At 45.3% G+C, this 18,827-nt stretch overlaps 1 protein-coding gene across 5 annotated transcripts in view; it reads right to left on the bottom strand.

Annotated features, from left to right (window-relative positions):
- PIK3R1 (phosphoinositide-3-kinase regulatory subunit 1) overlaps positions 1 to 18,827 on the bottom strand; it is a 106,001-nt gene that overhangs the window by 67,657 nt on the left and 19,517 nt on the right. For 2 of the 5 annotated variants that reach the window (XM_077117397.1, XM_077117400.1), the window contains one exon: positions 7,768 to 8,488. In XM_077117397.1, the coding sequence (XP_076973512.1) occupies positions 7,768 to 8,101 (334 nt within the window). In that variant the 5' untranslated portion in view covers positions 8,102 to 8,488. Of the gene's footprint in view, positions 1 to 7,767; positions 8,489 to 11,185; positions 11,205 to 11,441; positions 12,218 to 17,982; positions 18,191 to 18,827 lie in introns of those variants that run through there. The other 3 variants (XM_077117399.1, XM_077117398.1, XM_077117401.1) reach the window with 3 other exon arrangements.

The raw sequence follows: 18,827 nt of genomic DNA, 5'->3' as shown, positions 1-18,827 counted from the left end.
AGGCATATGTTCTAAAAATGATCATGGTGATGAATACACAACTATGTGATGATATTGTAAGCCTCTGATTGTGTAACATGTGTCTTGGTCAGGTTCATGTGTCAATTTGGCCAAGTGGTGGTAACTGTTTGTCTGGATGGGCAAGTGCTGGCCTGTCTGTTGCGATGAGGACATTTCATAGAATTAAATCATGATCATGTCAGCTACATCCACAGGTGATTCCATTTGTAATGAGCCAAAGAGGAGTGTCTTCTGAAATGAGTGATGCTAAATCTAATCACCGGAAGACTTTTAAGGAGGATTCAGAAGAGACAGGCTCTCTTCCTGCTTCGGCTGGTGAGCCTCTCATGTGGAGGTCGCCCAGACCCGCCATCGGAATCGTTGGCTTCAGAGCCTGCCCTGCAGATTTTGGACTCTGCGTTCCCACGGTCATGTGAGACACTTTTATAAATTTTGTATTTGCGAGTGTTTCCTGTTCATTCTGTTTCTCTAGAGACCCCTAACTAATACACCATGTATGGAAAGTATGCATGTGAAGATTTCTCAATTAAAAAAAAAATCTATTGATAACCAAACTATATACAAAACACTTTTAGATCAAAGGTCTACTTCTATGACAATATTTTATTAGAACATCAACATTAGCTTTAGTCGCCTCTTGCTAATAAACAGGATCACTCCACTTACATAGTTTCTATTCAAACTAGAGGTGTGAAGGCTTTATTTGGGATATACAGATAAGGACCCATTTTAGAAAAAAATGGACAAGTACAGTTCTGAAGGCAGATGCAGCGATGAACGCATCTGAACAAATATCTCACTTAGGTAAGAAAACATAATTTGCCTGCTGCAGCCCATGATTTTAAATTACACAGGTCACAGCAACCTGGGAGAAAGAAAGCTTTTCCTAAATGGCTCACTTTGTAACCCAGAACTTAACTATACCCACAGCCTCAGGAAAGAGAAAATTAGGTCCTTTCATTCAAATAACAGACTAGGCAGAATGAGCAGGAAACATCTTCCTCTCCTCTCTATATATAATCTGCCCCAAGGGGAGCTCCCCAGTTCACTGGTCCCCAGGGTCTGCAAATAAATCCTAATGTGGCAGGGGACCCCTCTGATAAAAACAGCAAACACTAGGAACATTTCTCTTCTTTTCAATTATAAACTGTTAATCAGGGTTACTTCCCTTCCATTTTCACATTTTTGAAAAAACAAAATAATTAAATTTAATATTAACAGTAAAAATGTCTTTTTTAGAAATACAATTCATTTTCTACTAAAACACAAAAGGCTTGGGTAAAAATTTCCAGTGTGGATTAAATTTTCTGGTTGACTGAAGCTAGAGATAGGTCTCAAAGACCTTTTATCTTCAAATACCCTGTTAAGGTCCCTGCTTTCTCATAAAAGCAGAGTGGTCAATGCAATATGGGCAGTCAATGCTAAAAAGTCAAGATGTTTTACCACATCTGAAGGAAACTCCTTTGAGCGGGGTTAACAAGACAATTCTCCAACTTCACTTAAGTAGGAGAATAGGTAGGGGATGTTAAGAGAAGGCATATTCTGATATGAAGCAGAATTCATAAAGGTAGGAATTCATGAAGCAAAGTGAACTACTTTCAGTTCTAGTTTCTGCTGTCCTGAGGAAAGAGTCACGCTATGTTATGACCTCAGAGTGAGCAAAGGTATACAATTTGGGATCAGGGCCTATTTTCTATAACCGCTATACAGTGCAGCCAATTTATGTGCTTTATTATAGCACTGGAGCAACAAATACCATGGAAGGACACTCAAACGCTGAGTGAAAGATATAAAAAAACAAACAAATAAAAATACATGGCTTGGGAAGCCAGGAAAACAATAAAAATTTTACAAATTGCAGTTCTGCAGAGACCATCAGGAGATGGAAATAGGGTAGATATTGGGTAATTGGAGCTGAAGAGATACAAATTGTACAATAGGACTGATTGTAAAAATTCCGAAATGGATAGTACAATACTACCTGATTGCAGCACAATAATATAAGGACACTAAATGAAGCCGAATGTGAGAATGATAGAGGGAGGAGGGCTGGGGGCACAAATGAAACTAGAAGGAAAGACAGACGGTAAAGACTGAGACGGTATAACCTAGGGATGTCTAGAGTGGACAATGATAGTGACTAAATGTAGAAATTAAAAAATACTTTTCCATGAGGAAGAAGCAAGGAATGTCAATATTGCAGGGTGTTAAAAATAGATGGTAATTTGTATTTTAAAAGTTTAACTTATGTGTAAGACTAAAGCAAAAAATGTTTATTTGGTAAAAAATTTATATTTTGACTAGTGCATTTTCTAAATAACTTATGTGGACAGTTATATTAAACACCCTAAGTACATGGAATCTTGAGTAGGGCATGAGATTTTGTAGGTTTGTCCAGAGTGATGCCCCGATAAATCCCAGAGTGATCTGAATAGTGAATCAAAAGGTATTTGCAAAGTCCCTTGTGGGAATGGTGAGAAAGGGGGAAAATTCAACTTCCCCATATGGAGAACTCCTGATATTCTCACAAGCAGTGGGGACAACCAAAGCAATAGGCCAAGCCCTCAATCTTGGGATTTGTTCATATGAAACTTAACCCCACAAAGGATAAGCTAAGCCTACTTAAAATTAGGCCTAAGAGTCACCCCCAAGAGAACCTCTTTTGTTACTTAGATGTGGCCTCTCTCTCCAGCCAACACAACAACCAAACTCACTGCCGTCTCCCTCTCTACATGGGACATGACTCCCAGGGGTGTGGACCTTCCTGGCAACGTGGGACAGAAATCCTAGAATGAGTTGGGACTCAGCATCAAGGGATTGAGAAAACCTTCTCGACTAAAAGGGGCAAGAGAGAAATGAGACAAAATAAAGCGTCAGTGGCTGAGAGATTTCAAACAGAGTTGAGAGGTTATCCTGGAGGCTATTCTTACACATTATACAGATACCACCTTTTTAGTTAAAGTGTAATGGAGAGGCTGGAGGGAACTGCCTGAAAATGTAGAGCTGTGTTCCAGTAGCCATGTTTCTTGAAGATGATTGTATAATGATATAGCTTTCACAATGTGACTGTGTGATTGTGAAAACCTTGTGTCTGATGCTCCTTTTATCTACGGTATGGACAGATGAGTAAAACATATGGATTAAAAATAAATAAATAATAGGGGGAACAAATGTTAAAATAAATTTAGTAGACTGAAATGCTAGTGATCAGTGAAAGGGAGTGGTAAGGGGTATAGAAAAAAAATCGGGGAAACAAAGGTTAATACATATTGGTAGATGGAAATACTAGCAGTCAATGAGAGAGAGGGGTAAGGGGTATGGTATGTATGAGTTTTTTTCTTTTTCCTTTATATTTCTTTTTCTGAATTGATGCAAATGTTCTAAGAAATGATCACGGTGATGAATATACAACTGTGATGATATTGTGAGTTGCTGATTATATACCAAGAATGGAATGATTATATGGCAAGAATGTTCGTGTTTGCATGTTGTTATGTTTAAAATAAATAAATAAATTGCAGTTCTGTTTGCTTGTTTTCTCCTCCTGTCTGGAAGGAATTTTCATCAACACTTAAAAGAGGCCACTCCAAATGGGCGCTTTACGTTCTATATGCGACACCAACTGGGAACCACTACGCCAGAGATGGCAGTGAGGGCGGGGTTGGATGAGAAAGCTATGGACTCAGATTCATAAGCCATCGCTCCAAGTTAGAGAGCATATCTCAACCTACTTTGCAAATTAACATGGTCACAGAATCTCATAAACAGTTTAGCATGATTTTACTGAAAGGGTCTCAAAGCACTTGTTAAAACCACTCTCTCAAGAAATGGCCTCACTGGACAGCTTTCTTACAAAAGAGAGCAATACATTTTCATTCTCCTAGCCCTAAATCCTCACCTCCAGCCTGCTCCCTTCCTGTGAGCAAGGGGAAGTAACGGAACCATGAATAAATGTGGTTGTTGTCGGGGGATGGACGGCCAGTGTGTGAACAGGCCAAAGTTCAAAGAGCCAGAGACCACCTTTCTGTATCACCATTTTGCACACCCATCCACACCCTTCACATGTACAAAGCATGGAAGAGTTATTCTCCAAAGAGACTACTGGAGCTTTACTCTGCTGTGGGAGAATGAATTAAAATGGGACACTATGATGGGCAGTTTTAGCTCCCCGCCCACCCTGCCACTTCCCGCCCCCTCCACGTAAAGGGAAGGAGATAAAAGGAGGGGAAAGACTCTCCGCCCTGAGGATATGCACTGATCATGGCACATCCTCTACTCACTTGCCCTCAGTGGCTAAAGGAAGTTACATACTTTTCCACCAGCCCAATGACCTGTCCCACTCATGAGATCAGAAAGTAAGAGCTCAGAAGACATTTCATTGAGGGCTAGCTCAGACAACAGTAAGAGCCAAAGCTTCAGGATGCCTGGGATTCAAGTAAATTCAAGTACTAGGTGCTGACTTCGAAAAACAGCATGGACTGTTACAGCCTTGTGTACCTGTACAAAATATTCTAAGCACGTGGCTAATTTCAAAAGTCAAGCAGAACACGAAACGGTTAACTGACGAGCTTCTCAACAATAGGCATTTATCACTTGCTGAGAACCTACTATCGTAAATACTTGGGAAGCGGGAGGATAACAAAATCCCTGTGCTCGTGGAGCTTACATTCTAGCAGAGGGGAGAGCCAATAAATGATAAACGTCAATGAATAAATTATATAGAAGGCCAAGTAATGCCTTGCAAAGCAGAGGGGCACAGTCATCCCCCAGAGAAAAAAGGGGGAGCAGAGTCACCCCCCATGAGAAGCAAAGACTCAGGAGGGGGGAGGGTGAGTCACGTGGATGTCTAGGGAAGAGTCTGCAAGTAAAGGCAGAGCTGGAGCAAAGTCAAACTGTGCCCTGAGGACACGGGGAGAGTGCCAGGCCTAGCTGAGGGGAAGCCGAGGCGTCAGCACTGATGCGCTCTCATTTTCTCTCATGTCTGGATTTCATCTTTGATCCCCACTTTCTGGCACAAATAGGAGCTCAGTTAATGTTTCCTGAATGAATGGAAGTCCAATAAACCCAACATTACCCAATACAGAAATTCAGCTCAATCTGCAGGTCAGGGCATCCTAAAGAGATGTGCTGCAGCATTTACTGGTGCAGGTACACTTTCCTCAAATGGGCTTTTTTTTGGGGGGGGGGGGAGTGCACGGTCCAAAAATGGAACCTGGGTCTCCCGCATGAAAGGCGAGCATTCTACCACTGAGCCACCCCGGCACCCTCAAATGGGTTTTGATCCTAGTTCCCCCAGAAGTTAAAGTTCACAGCTTACTTCCAGGAACATACAAGCAAATGAAAACTTTGGTCTTCTTATGTAAGACCCAGAGTTGAATGGCAGCCTTCTTTTAAAAAAAGAGAAGCTGGTGACCCTCGGCAGGACTTGGGGCCAGGGCCACAGCAGGCAGGGCAGGGACCAGCGTCTCGACGGGCTCCGTGCCCCTGACTCCAGGTGACTCGTGACAAAGGGCCACAAGGCATTCTCTCAACAAGGGTCCCACACGTGGCCCTCAGACCTCAGGGGCACGCTGCTGAGTGAAATAAAGAAAGCCAAACATGAAAAACAAGCTAATTCCGGTGGGGGCGGTATAAAGAAAAACTGCCAGTACAGAATCCAATTACAGTAAAAGAGAGAAGATCTATCCTCTCCCGTCTTCACACCCTCTGTCACTGCAAAAGCGCTACTGACTCCTCACTGAGCAAGAATCACGCTGAAATGAGCAAACGAGACTAAAATTTCTAGAAGATCTCACGTTTAGTATTATACTCCTCATGTAACTTCCCCCCCAACACTGCCTTTTCAGCCCTTCAGTTATTCCTAATTTCTCATTTATATTCAGGCTCTCTCTTTGTACATTTTAAAGCTCATTATCAGGGTGCTTTTTCTTAAATTTTGTTAAACATTTTTTTTTCATTTTACTCCTGCCTTTCTACGTATTGAAAGTAAAAATAAAGAAGCTGTTAAAATTCTCAACTGTCAACATATTATATGAGAAAGAAAGCACTACAAAATAGTTTAGGGCCAAGAGAAAATCATTTTTCCTAAAAGAAAACACTTGCTTTTCTCTGTACTATCACCACATGAACTTATACCTGATGCCAGTTATCAAACACAATTTCATTTAGAAATTATTTTCACTACATCTTTTTCTCACTAATCTTGACAAAGGTATCCTTCTTTCACCCTTTAAACAGTCTTCTCTAATTCAACCCAGATATTTTTATGCATCTATAATCCTTTGTATTCTGGAGCAAATTCAATCATTTGTCCTTTGAACTAGCCTACTGGAGACTGTGCTTCTAATTTAAAAATTACAAAGTAAATATATATATATACACTTAGATGGAATAAACCAATGATGCATATATCTTCAAACTGCTAAGTGAAACCATGAAAGGAATTCAATGATTGACAAAATTATCTATAGTAAATGCAGAGTCAAGACTGCCTGATTCACATGCAGAGAAAAATTAGCTTCTGCTTTTGAACTCTATGGTAAAAGATATTATTTGAACATTATTTATAAAGCATAGTACAATGTCTATCAACCAAATACCCTTTATTGGTCAGGCAGAAAAGAGAAAAGGACTTCCCTACTGGTATCCTTTCTCAACTTTTACAAAAACTTCTAATCCTACTAGAACCCAATGCTGAAAGGTAGCTGTTCACCCTTGAATTCTGCTTCTTTATTCTCTGAGCCAACACTAAGGAAGGCAATGTACGTTAGTAGCAATATCAGAATCTCTTCCAAAAATATACTTTGATGCCAGTTAGTTCCACTCAACATGTATCCACTGCAGTTCTGTCCACTTGTTTTAAACGTACCTTTCCTCTGAGCAGTTTCTGAGAAAAGAAAGATTACACACACACACAAATGCTTGAGATGTACCTGTGAGAAAACCAGTATTTAACAATGCTGGTAACAGCAAAGAGGATGCCTTGTCTCCATATGAAACGGAGCAAAAGAAAACCTTTAAATGAAAGCTAGCTGTGCAAAAGGCTAGAGTGCAGCCCATTTCCAGCAAATCATTAAGCAGTTTGTGAATTAAGGCATTTCCCATTTAAGAAAAGTATTCAGGTCTTTTTTTTAATTTTTATTTTTCTGATGAAGGTGAAGCAATAAATAGGCATTACTGCTGTGAATAATGCTGCCTGGGAATGAAGAGAAGTCCTCCCCATTTATCCTAACTACAGGATTCGGTTTCATCCTCGGCCACAGTGTTCTGGAGAGGAAACCAGGAGCGAGATAGAAGGTTATAAAAACAATGGTTTCTTCTGTGCTGAATTCTGTGGTCATTTTCTTACTCTCTACATTTTTCTATACAATCATGTTCATGCTAACTCTCCTTATATGCAACCTACCCTTTACTTTCCCAAAATGATTATTTAGTCATGTAATTAGAAGAATAAGAATGAAATCGAGGTTTAATTCGATGGCAACTCTAATAAAAGTGTTTAAACACACTCAATAAACAGGTTCGCAGATACCATCTCCCTATTTTTATAACTCCCTGCCCCACGAATACAGATTTCTAGCTGTGCAATGACTGACCAAAAAACATTTATTCCCTGTATATAAATTCAGGTAAAGTTGACCACGTTACTTCTGCCTAGAGCATGACAGCCCAACCCAAACCTAAGACTCTTCCTTGAAGCGAAACAAACAAACAAACGCCACTAAGCGATCACTTCTTGGTACTGACCGTGCTGCTCGCTGTCTGCCTCCGCTTTGGAAGAACCTGGTGCAACAGGCAGGGGTCGAGGGGGCCGGGGCTTCGGTGTGGGAGGTGAGATTTTTTTCCTTCCGATATATTCTACGTAAGTTCCCGGAAAGTCCCCCCTCTCTCCTGTGGTTTCATTAAAGCCATTTAACCAGCCAATTTCTTCGGGCCTGGCTTCCTGGCCATCACTGAACCCAAGAGCTACCAAGGACCCTTTATTCACAGTCAAAACGTCACCCAAGTGCAAGTCGATGTCTTCTTCTCTTTCCTTTTTATAGTCATACAGCGCTCGGTACTGGTACCCCTCGGCACTCATGTCTGCAGATCTGTCACCATGCAACAGACGAGTCCGGTTATATGCTGCAGTCTAACTTTACGTGTCTATGGAAAGCAAATTCAGAGAGGGTATTACGATGCCCAAGATGAGCCCAGCAGAGGACAAAGGACAACTCTCCAAAGCTTTAAGAGGAGAGGTGACTGGCCATCCGGCTGTCCAACTGTCCTCCATCAATGGTGTGGCTGAAGTCAGGCCTCTGGTTCCTCTGTGTGCCACAGTCCTCCCACTGGCTTCCTTTTCAGCAACTTGTCAACACTTGGCCTCCGGGCTGACTCTCACAGCGAGGCCCAATGCTTTCTGACGCTCTTGTCACACTGTCCATCTGTCGTCTGATTTTACTGTTGCAACTCCACACGCGCGCTTCACCTGGCAAAGGAAAAACAGGACTTATGAATGAACATCACACTTCGCCATCTGTGCGAATTTGAATTTCTACTTCCATTCAACAAGTACTTAATCAATTTGGCAGACGTACACAGGCCAGTGTGCTACTGCTTGACACAGTGTACATGACAAAAATTAGGAAGACAACCCCTGCCTTCTAAGAACAGTGGGTGGGGTGTGTTTGGGGTGGGGCGGGGGGTTAGGGGATCATGTGGCAAAGTCTCAGAGATAAGACTTGCTGGTACACAGGCACCATAACACTAGGAAAATGCCATAGGAGAGCCAGAGACTAAATGCATGAGGTTCAAATGAGGTAGAGCCCAAATCCAACTCTAGGAATCCAGAGGGAATGGAATGTGTGGAGTGACAGGTACAGATGTGACTAAGCATGTGTCACATTCTGGGAAGAGCTAGAGAACAGGCAGTCCAATCCGTCTGAAGCCAGAGAGAGAGCAGCAAGACCTGGATGAGAAAGGCAGGGAGGGGCCACCTGACCTCATGCTCACCTGTGCTGAACTATGAGTAACTCAGTAAACAACTGGGAGTTTAAAGGTTGGAAAGGGGAGCAAGAGGATCCGAGGTGCCCCTGAGGAATCTCATTCTAGTTGTGGTGTAGGGCAGGGACAGGAGTAGAGAGAGAAAAGGGGAGAAAGGTTGTGAAAGGTTTATTGCAGCTATCGGGCAGGAGGCCATGAGGGTGTGGAGAGGGGAGGGCTGAAGTTAGAGACACTGCACACAAAGAATCGATGGGACTGGACAAAGGCTTAGATATGAAGAAAGAAAGAGAGGAGCAAAAGGTGCTTGCCAGATCCTGTGTTAGTGAGAAGAATTTTGCTACCAATAGTGGGCAAAGGGAAGCCAGGAGACTTAAACTGATGCTGGGTATACAAATTTGAGTATGCTGGGTGGATGGTTGGAAACCCCAGCCTGTGATTCAGGAAAGGTTTGGTAATTGACTACAAATAAGGCAAGGCTGAGCTCTAAGGGAATGGAAAAGTTCACCAGAAAAAATATGATCCAAGGACCCAACATAAGGTTCAGTGAATGCAAATGAGAAGGGAAAATCAAGATTAGGAGGCAACGCAGTGTCCTGGAAGCAACAGATGAGAACCTGCCGAGGCTTCCAGAAGGGCAAGACCCAGTAGATGGGAAGGAATTTGGGGCTCTGTCCACTGTGGAACCATCACTGACTTCTGGAGAGCAGATTCCAGGACAGTAGTGAAGGGGGTAGCAAGAGTTGGAGGAGTTAAGGAAGCAGAGAGAGTTACTGCAGATAACTTTAGGAAAACAGCCTAGTAGAGGGGAAATAGGTAATAGAAGTTTTCTTCTTTATTTTTTTAAACATACTTGAGGCAGAGGAATTAGGCAAAGACAAAAGTCAGAGAGGATGGTTAACAGAACCCATGCATATGTGCATACTTCACACTACATTCATTCCTCAGTGTTATCTTTATGATAAAAGTTTCAGTTGAGCAACCTGAAGATACAATAAAGCAATAAAACGACAGCACACATTGTAGCTATATCAAAGAGCGCTTTTATCAGCTTTGAAGAGTGGGACACTTTAGCAGTTCAGTATTATAGGCACTCTTTAGGGCGAGCATCTTAAGAAGCAGAATCTAATCACAGTTTGCTATGTTGGCATTCAGAAGTATGAGTATTCAACTCTACATGGGTATAGCTTCTTCGCTATTATACAATATCACTCTTAAGAGCGTTACATATCAAAAAAAGCAAAAACAAACACTGGAAGTCTTTGTGTAGCATGAATATTAATTTGGGACAGTATTCTATTTTGCATTTCAGTCATAAGGACAAAAACAACAAAGCAACCAGGAGGACATATGAGAAAAAATAAGCTATATTATCTGTTTGAAGGCTCCTTTTGATAGATCCAGAATCAAATTAAATATTCATTGCATAAATTCTCGCAAAACTGTAGAACTAGCAAATCTCATTTTTAGTACTGATGTACTCTGCACAAACGAGACACAGAGCTCTAAAGAACAAGAACATTTGCATATCCCTAAATGCCTGGAAACCAGGCAATACGCCTAAGAATAATTTAATTCCTCCAAATCTGCCTTGAAATTTTTGTTAGCTTTTCCTGGCAATGTATGTCTTTTTGGGAAAAAAAAAAAAGATTTCAACCAGTGGACCGGGCAGGTCTTTGGGCCAGCTGCTGCCTAGTACATCCTCTGTGCCACCATCCAGCAGGCCAGTTTGCTGGGATTCTGACCAGAACAGGGGGCCTGAGGGACTCCCTCTCCCCACAGTCCCTAGTAGCCACTGGGCTCTGCTCATGACTGATCTATGCAAACAGGCATAATGTCCCTTTCTCGCCAGGGGACACTGCAGGAAGAGAAGGGTCCATGTCTGGGTGGAAATGAAACTGGTTAAGGGCAAGGTTTGGCAAACCTGAAAACCGTGATTAAGTCTGCCTGTGCAAAGGGGGCACAGAACCTTGAGGAATTGCTTGTTGACTCTAGAGGGGCCAGATCTTAGGTTAGCAATTCCCACCACGTGTGTGAGGGGCCTACTTGTCTCTCCAACTCCTCCCCTCCCTGTCATCTGGACAACAAATCTTTGCTCGGTAAGAGCTCTGTGTGGAACTCTGGGTTCTCATCTGACAAAAAAGAATCCCAGACTTTCTACCCTCTAGGACTCTAAACAACCAACCTGACCCTGTCTTCATCAATTCCGTAACCAAGACCAGGAAGGCCAGGACAGAGAGGAGAGGTCAAGCCATTCAACGTGGGCCATGAAACAGAGGCAATTAAACTGCTGGAGAGAAGAGAAGTCATTTAAGTGGGGACCAGATGGGGCGGGAGTGAGAGCCCAACGGGCCTTGGCTAAGCAGAGAAGGCGGCACCTCAACCCTACTCTGTACCCCACGGGCTCTCTGCAATGCCATTCACATCTTAACAATTCTCACCATCTTCCTCTTCCTGAGGCTTCATGTGGAGTAACTCATTCATTCCTCGAGAGAACTCTACGAGGGAGGCACTGCAGATATTCTCACCTTCCACACGAGGAAACTGAAGTACAGAGAGTTTAGGATCTTGGCCACAATAAACACAGCAACTGAGCTGGAACCAGAATTTAGATCCGGGCAGTCTGGCTTCAGAACCCCCACTGTGAAGGCCACTAGAGCCCACTGCCCACACTTGACTTATTTTGCTGCCCAAGGGCAGCTGAGATGTGCCACTGGGGTCAGCGATGCAACGTCTTGCCTGCACGCTCTGACTCCTCACACAATCCTGAACGTGTCCCTTCCCCATCTGGGAGCAGCCTCAGCGATGGAGCTCCTTCACCAATACACCTGCAACAAAGCATCCCTTCTAACTCGGCAGAGGTCCTATCGGGCCCAAGACCCAGCATCAACGACCATGCAAATTTTCTTCTAAAGAGACGTCATTCAAATGCACCCTTGCCAAAGAAGCCCATGAACTAGTCAATAAAAGAATATGGGGCACAACACTTCTGGAATCCTGCCCACTTCTGCTCTACATGCTTCACTTCTGCCACCTGTATCCCTCTTGGCATCTCTGCCCCCTGCCGCCATTCCAGGCCCCTCACCACAGTTCAGTCTTTTCAAATAACAACGGCAGTTTTAGGACAGAGGCTCTGAGCCAGCGTATGCATAAGTTACTATAATAAAAGTTATAAAGAAATCTTACGAACAAGTAAGTTAACTTACTCTTATGTAACATCTTATGCAACAGTTCTAAATTTCCTTAAAGGGAATTATTTTTGCTTCAATCTTCCAAACCTTTCATTAAAGAAGACTGCCTGCAGAACCATTAGCTAGGAAGTATATATTCTCTCCCTGCTAAGATAATGAGCAACTGTCAGTTCCTCAAAATAAAACTGTTTCTGATGCTCAACAAGTAGAAATCGACGACTTCTTAATGTACAACTGCTTGAAAGTAGTTTGTACTTTAACCCTCAAGCCCGTAGGCATTTTGGCAAAGAAACAAACAAAATTCTTTGAAAAGCCCTCTGACTTTGTTGATTTACTGTTCCCTTTTTACAAAGGACAAGGATTTGGCAAACTTGGTGGGACGGGAACAGTAGAACAGGATATTTTAAAATCACATTAAATACATTCAAGAATATATGCAGATCATGTGGTTCTATCCTTGATGAAATTAGTGATTGGGTACTGGGTGGCAGCACAAAATGGGTTTTCGGTCAAGGTGGGGATGTGGGAAGAGGTTTCTGGGCCTCGATCCCCAGGGGCCAGCACAGGGCTGGGACACGTACCTCACCTCAATCCAGAATCTTTTTTAAAAAACAAAACAAAAGAACAATATTTAAAATCTTTTCATGTTTCAAATTTTGGTAACCTGGAAATAATGGCTGGCCATCGGAACAAAATTTAAAATATCTCAGCAAACATAGCAATTGTCTGCAATGACCTCCAGGACACCAAAAATGGAAAGATGGAAAGACTTAAAAGATTTTTGCAAAAGGCTATATGAATTTAGGTGAGGTCCGGGGTGAGCTTCACGGTATGCAAATTTTGTCTCAAAATAAAATACCATAAAATGACGGGCTCAGTTCAAGCTCACAGATCTCAACCACCTCAATTCATCTTCAAACGCAGCAGCCACACAGAATGCACGTGGCTCAGCACTCGGCTGGGGCTGTACCGTGAAGAAGCAGGGTACTCAAGATGCAAGTCCTTCCTGTGCTGTTGGGGACACAGGACACACCCAGGGGAAACCACAAGGGAACAAGGCACTCCAGAAAGCAGTTCAAGGATGGACTGCAGGAGCAGCAGAAGAGAGTGGCCCAGCCCAGCTGGAAGGCAGCTCGCAGGTGCTCCCTGGTGGTCAGCAGGGGAGGCGAAGGGAAAGGGCTGTGCCGGCTCTCAGGCTGCTGCTTCCAGGCTTGCAGAACAGATCCCAGCACCCAGAGGAGGCACGGGCTAACCTTGCTGGTTCTCTGCACGGCACCACGGTGAAGAGAACCCAAGGAGGTGGCCGAGAGAGGAGAGGACTGAAGTAGGTGATTTAAAGTCCCTCAGCTTGTGCAAAAGCAATGCTGCTTCACAAAGCTCTTGGTGAGGAGGTGAGAAAGAGCCCTGAGCTCCATATTCAGGCAGCTGCCCTCATCGCTTCCCTGACAGGCAACCTGGGGCAAGTTATTTAAACCGTTCCATGGTGCAATTTTACCATCTGTGAAGCAGATACAAGGACTGAACCTACACCTCACAGGGTGATTAAGAGGATTAGATGACTTTACATATGTAAAGCACTTAGCGCCAGGCTCAATAATAGGAACTTAATATAATTAACAGTGACACAGTGCTTACTATGTGCCAGTACTATTCTTAGAACTGTACATATATCAACTCAGTTAATGCTTATGTCCACCTGAGGTTCAATTCTCATCCCCTCTATTACATTTATACAGATGAAAGAAAACCAGCACGGAGAAGTTACATAATGTGCCTGAAGTTACATGGCGAGGAAACTGTAGCACTGTATTATTACTGCTGTTACTACTATCAGCATTGAATGCCACTGGCTACCATTTACACAATTCAGAGATTTGGAACAGGTATTTGCCAGGAATTTTCCCTTGCTATGCCTCTAAATGCCACACACAGACACTTCTAAATGGATCCTGCAGCTAGCCAAAATAAACTCTCTGCCATCTCCTTAATTCTTTTCTGGGATATACAGATAAATGCCGCATGTGGACTGTGCCTACATAGCTCTCTCCCTACCTGAGGGAGAGGGTGACAAGGCAGAGGTCAGAGCAAAAGAGACCTGGGAGGGGCCGCGTGTGGGAGGGCACTGGGGAAGGAGCAGCAGGCCTCTCCAGCAGAGTCTGGTGGCTGCTCTCGATGACAGCACAAATGCAGTCCCAGCTGCATCTTCCTGCTCCAGCCCTAGTTCCCGGGGCAGAGCCTCGGGTCAGGACCACTTGGGTACCCAGAGAGCAAGGCACTGCCTGCCTGGCAGCCCGGCTTTACCAATGCACTGGGCCACTGCTGGAGCCTCCTCACACTCTGGCCAGACTCCTGGGAACTCCACTCCTCTCTGGGGTGATCATTAACCCGAAAACTATTTTGACTACAGGTGCCTGGAGGTACATATTTGAATTACTTTAAGGAAAACAACGCGGAAAGAATAAAATCTCCAAAGATGCTTTAATAGTAGGCTTTTTTGTTGTTATTTTTTAAGTAAAAGCTGTACTACAACTCATTAGACCCTTTCTAAGACCCTAACATATTCCAAACCGGCACGTTTATGAGTAATTACACAGGCTAGTTTTCAGCTCATTTGGCTTAATGTACATGAGAGGGTCTTTCATCACCACTCTTTCAGGCAAGTTAATCTGTAAGAGCTTTGGCAGCATCATAGCAAGTAATCACATCAGGGTGTAGGTGGAAGGGGCATACAAAATATGAATAATTTAAAATGTAATTTAAAATTAAATAAATTTAAAATACAAAATAATTTATTTGCAACCTAAGTCTTTGATAAAAAGCTGTGATATAATTTATGGCTTCTAAAGTAAAAACTAAACTGATAGCCACTTTCATTGATCAGTTTTCCAGTTTTCTGAGGGTTTTACCATTAAGAGACTTCCCTGCCTTGCAAATTTCTGAATCCTTTAAAAGAGGGAGCTCTATAGGGAGTCTGTTTAAAATGTATAATATATATAATGTATATATTGATACTTTAGCACTTCCCATTTTCTTCTGCATTGGGTGTGTCTCAAATGTGTGAGAATTAAAAACAAAAACCCAAATCCAAACATTATCTCAGCTTTCTGCCTCACCACAAAATAAATTTTTCAATCTGCTCATTTACCATCTCTTTATTCAGTAAAACACATTTTGCAAACTGCGAGATGCACACACAAAGCTGAACAAGAATTACTCCTCCTTTAATGACATGCGGACAAGCTTCAGAGTAGAGGTCTTCTAAGAATAGTCCCTGACCTACCAAAGGAGAAAAAATAAAGGAAATTTCAATAAACATGCCAGCCTAAAAATTACATGACATCCATGGAAAAATTTAATTAAAGAAATGACCCAACACTTTCAACAGAACAAAATTCGTGTAAGTAGAGGAGTTTTGCTGGTAAAATTCAAAGCCCTTCAAAAATCAGCTTGAGTGTACTCCACATTTCCAGAAGCTTAATGCACACCACCACTCACATTTCCCTCCCAATAATATTCTAAAACCTGTCAAAAACGAACATATGTATTACTGTTTGTACTGCTTCTGTTTCCCAAACCAACATTACCCTGTGGGGTTCTTCTGAGCTAAATAAACTTAAACTCAAGAATTAGCTAAAGAAAAACAATATAGTAAATCAATGGAAAGTGAAATGTTAGTTTTTTTCACTGACTATAGAGCATCACAGATTCGAAACAGTGATATCTTTTTTTTTTAAGCCGATAACAGTGTGTACATTGCAGAGTTCTATTATGCAACTGACAAGAACAGGTCCCAAATCAAGATGAAAGTTAAAAGCAAATACCTGTAACACTTGGAGAACTGTACTGGATACATAAAACTTTCTCCCAATCATACAACTCTATACACTCTATGGAAAAGTGGTATGATGCACCAGGTATCTACTCGCAATCGGCATTTAAAGCTGAAAAGGTCAGCAGAACATCACCCCGCATTTCTGCAAGACAGACAGGCTCCCCCTCTAGGCTTTCCAGTTTAAGCCTTGACTCTGAACTCCCAATTTTTAGCAAAGCTCAGCTATGTCACGCCTCAACCAAACAAAACTTACAGGGGCAAAAATATCACTGAGGGTATTTTCCCAAACACCTGCTTCGCAAAGTTTAAGCAACTTTTGTTCCTAAGAAAATTATTTAGAAGCTCCTTTCAAATGATGTATTCCAAAAACTGCATAATCTATCAAAAAAATTACAGCTAGTGAGATTTTTTTTCTCTTCAATGATAAAAAACATTTGTGGCCTTCTCCTCTGCAGAGGTCATTAAATTCCTAATAACTCAGACTTTTGCAATCTTTAAGTCTGGTAGCCTGTAACAGAAATGAACCTGTCTACTTACTCTGACATTTCCTAGCCAATACTTAACAATCTTTAATGTTGTCAAAACGTAACACAAGGTAAAGAAATATTAAAACTTAACTTCACTTAAAGCCTTGGTCAGTAAGTGTTGTAAATGTTCCGCCTAACAACTAAAACTTGAACCCCATCGCACTGAAATGACAATCTCATGATGCATTCAAAACCCGGAACTGCTTTATCCATTCGTACTTCGCCCTGACTGACAAAGAGGAAAAGAAAAAACCCTATCGCTTCTAAAATCATAAAATCCTCAAATAAAGAGGAAAGTCCTAGACACCAACAGCATTGCAGCATCTCCAGGGATCACGGTGGAGCAAGCCCTTTCCGATATCCTTGGCGTCTAGAGAACCGTAAGAATGTTCCCAAATCCAGCTCACACGCATTCGGCATGCAACGTGCAACGTGCAACAGCCATTCCACTCACACCCTTGCATTTCATGCTCGAATTCTGGATCCCAAAGTACATTTCTGAAAACGGGCTGCTGGGCCTGAGCTTTTCCGTTCTCTTTGTCTGGTGATCAGTTTCTGCCCTTAGGAAGTAAGTGTTAGAGCTGTGCCTTCAAGACAAATTCCCCAAGGGATTTTAGCTCCTGCTGGCGGACTCCCCTGCTCTTTCTCCCCAGCCGGCTCCATATTGCTGGGCAGGTCTCTCCAGTCTCGCACAGCGCTACAAAAAGCTGGATTTCCGGGCGTTTCCGAGACCCCATTAAACATGCCTCCAACAACCTGCCCAGGCCGGGTCGGCGCACTGCGCGGCGTTCGGGCCCCAGCAACTAACCGCCCCGAGGAGCGTTTACCCAACCCCGGAAGAGGAGGGCGGCAAACTTCGGAGGGCGGGGGCTGGGGGCTCGCCCCCGAGGACCACCGCCGTCCGTCAGCCCCGGGGAAAGGGGCCCCGGCAGCCGGCCCTGGCTGCAGCCGGAGGGCCGGGGGCGAAGGGTCCGCTCCTTCCCGGTAACGCGCAGGCAGGCGGCAGGGCGCTCCCCCTCCGGGGCAGAACCCCGGGGAACTGCAGCGAGGAGACCGCGAGGAGCCTCGGAAGCGTGCGGTAACCGGAGCGTGGGGGGAAGCCCCGGGCACGCCTGCAACTCCAGGGACGACTGCTCGGCGCGCGCAGGGCCACAGACTCCGACTCGAGGCCGGGGAACCCAGAGCCGAGAGGTGGCCGGTGGCCCCGAGAGCGAACGGCGCTCTCGGCGAGGGGAGCCGGGGCGCGGGGCCTGCAGCCTGGCGGGCGGTGGGGAGGGCCGAAGCCCGGACCGCTTCCCCCCGCCCCCGGCGCGGCTCTGCAGAAGGAGAAGCGGCTGCCGGTGACAGGAAGAGCGCGGCAGCCGCGCAGGCACCGCCGCCTCCCCCCACCCTTGCCCGAGCACGCACCGCGCCCGGACCCGCCGCTACCTACCTCCCTCGCCGGCCGGCTTCCTTCCCCCGCGGGGCCCCGGCCGCAGCTGCGGCCTCCGGCGGGCACGACTCCCACGCGCCTCCTACCCGGCGGCGACCCTCAGGCCGGCCCGGGTCGGGGCTCGCAGTCTCCGTCTCGCTCGCTCTCGCGGCGGCCACCGCTGCCTCCGCCTCTGCCCGGCCGCCCGCGACTCCTCTCGGGTAGCCCCACGGCTTCAGCGCCCGGCGCCGGCCCCGCCTCCCGCCCGGTCCCGGGTCCCCGCCCCCGAGGCTGCGCCAACCGGCGCCCGCGTTCCTGCCCGGCTCCGCCCGCGCCGCGCCCGCCGACGCCGCGGCTCTCGGCGTCCGCCGCGGAGCCGGGTGGCCGGGGGGTGGCGGGGCCGCGGGCTCGCCGACCCTTCCTGCCGCGGGCCCCGCCGCCCGCCCCCAGGCTCGGGGATGTCCCCCGGCCGCGCGCGCTTCCTCCGCGGCGGGACGCTCGGGGTCTGCTCCCCGCCCCGCCCGGGTCGGCTTGGCTGTTGGGCATCCCGACCGCCCACCCCCGAAGCCGCTGCGTCTCCGGGTCCAGCGGCGGGGAGGATGGGGAGCTCCGGAACGAATGCGGCTCTTATCCCAGCATCTTGAGAGAAACCCCGCAGCCTTTTCTTTTTTTATGCTTTTTAAAAAAGGATGTTTTTAGCCCCCCCAGCAGCCCAGCAGAGTGGTTGTGGCGGGGAAGGACGCGGATTCCAGGGCTTGCCGAAGCGGACAGGCCTTGCAATTCCCGGCCTCGGGCCTCGCCAGCGTAGCCTCCGGAGTGGGCGCCGAGGGGGCGAAGAGAGGGCAAAAGGGAGAAGCACAGGTGGG

Source organism: Tamandua tetradactyla, chromosome 9, assembly GCF_023851605.1.
Source record: "Tamandua tetradactyla isolate mTamTet1 chromosome 9, mTamTet1.pri, whole genome shotgun sequence".
Lineage (NCBI taxonomy): Eukaryota > Metazoa > Chordata > Mammalia > Pilosa > Myrmecophagidae > Tamandua > Tamandua tetradactyla.
The sequence above is the reverse complement of the archived record's forward strand: the minus strand, read 5'-3'. Positions and strand labels throughout refer to the sequence as shown.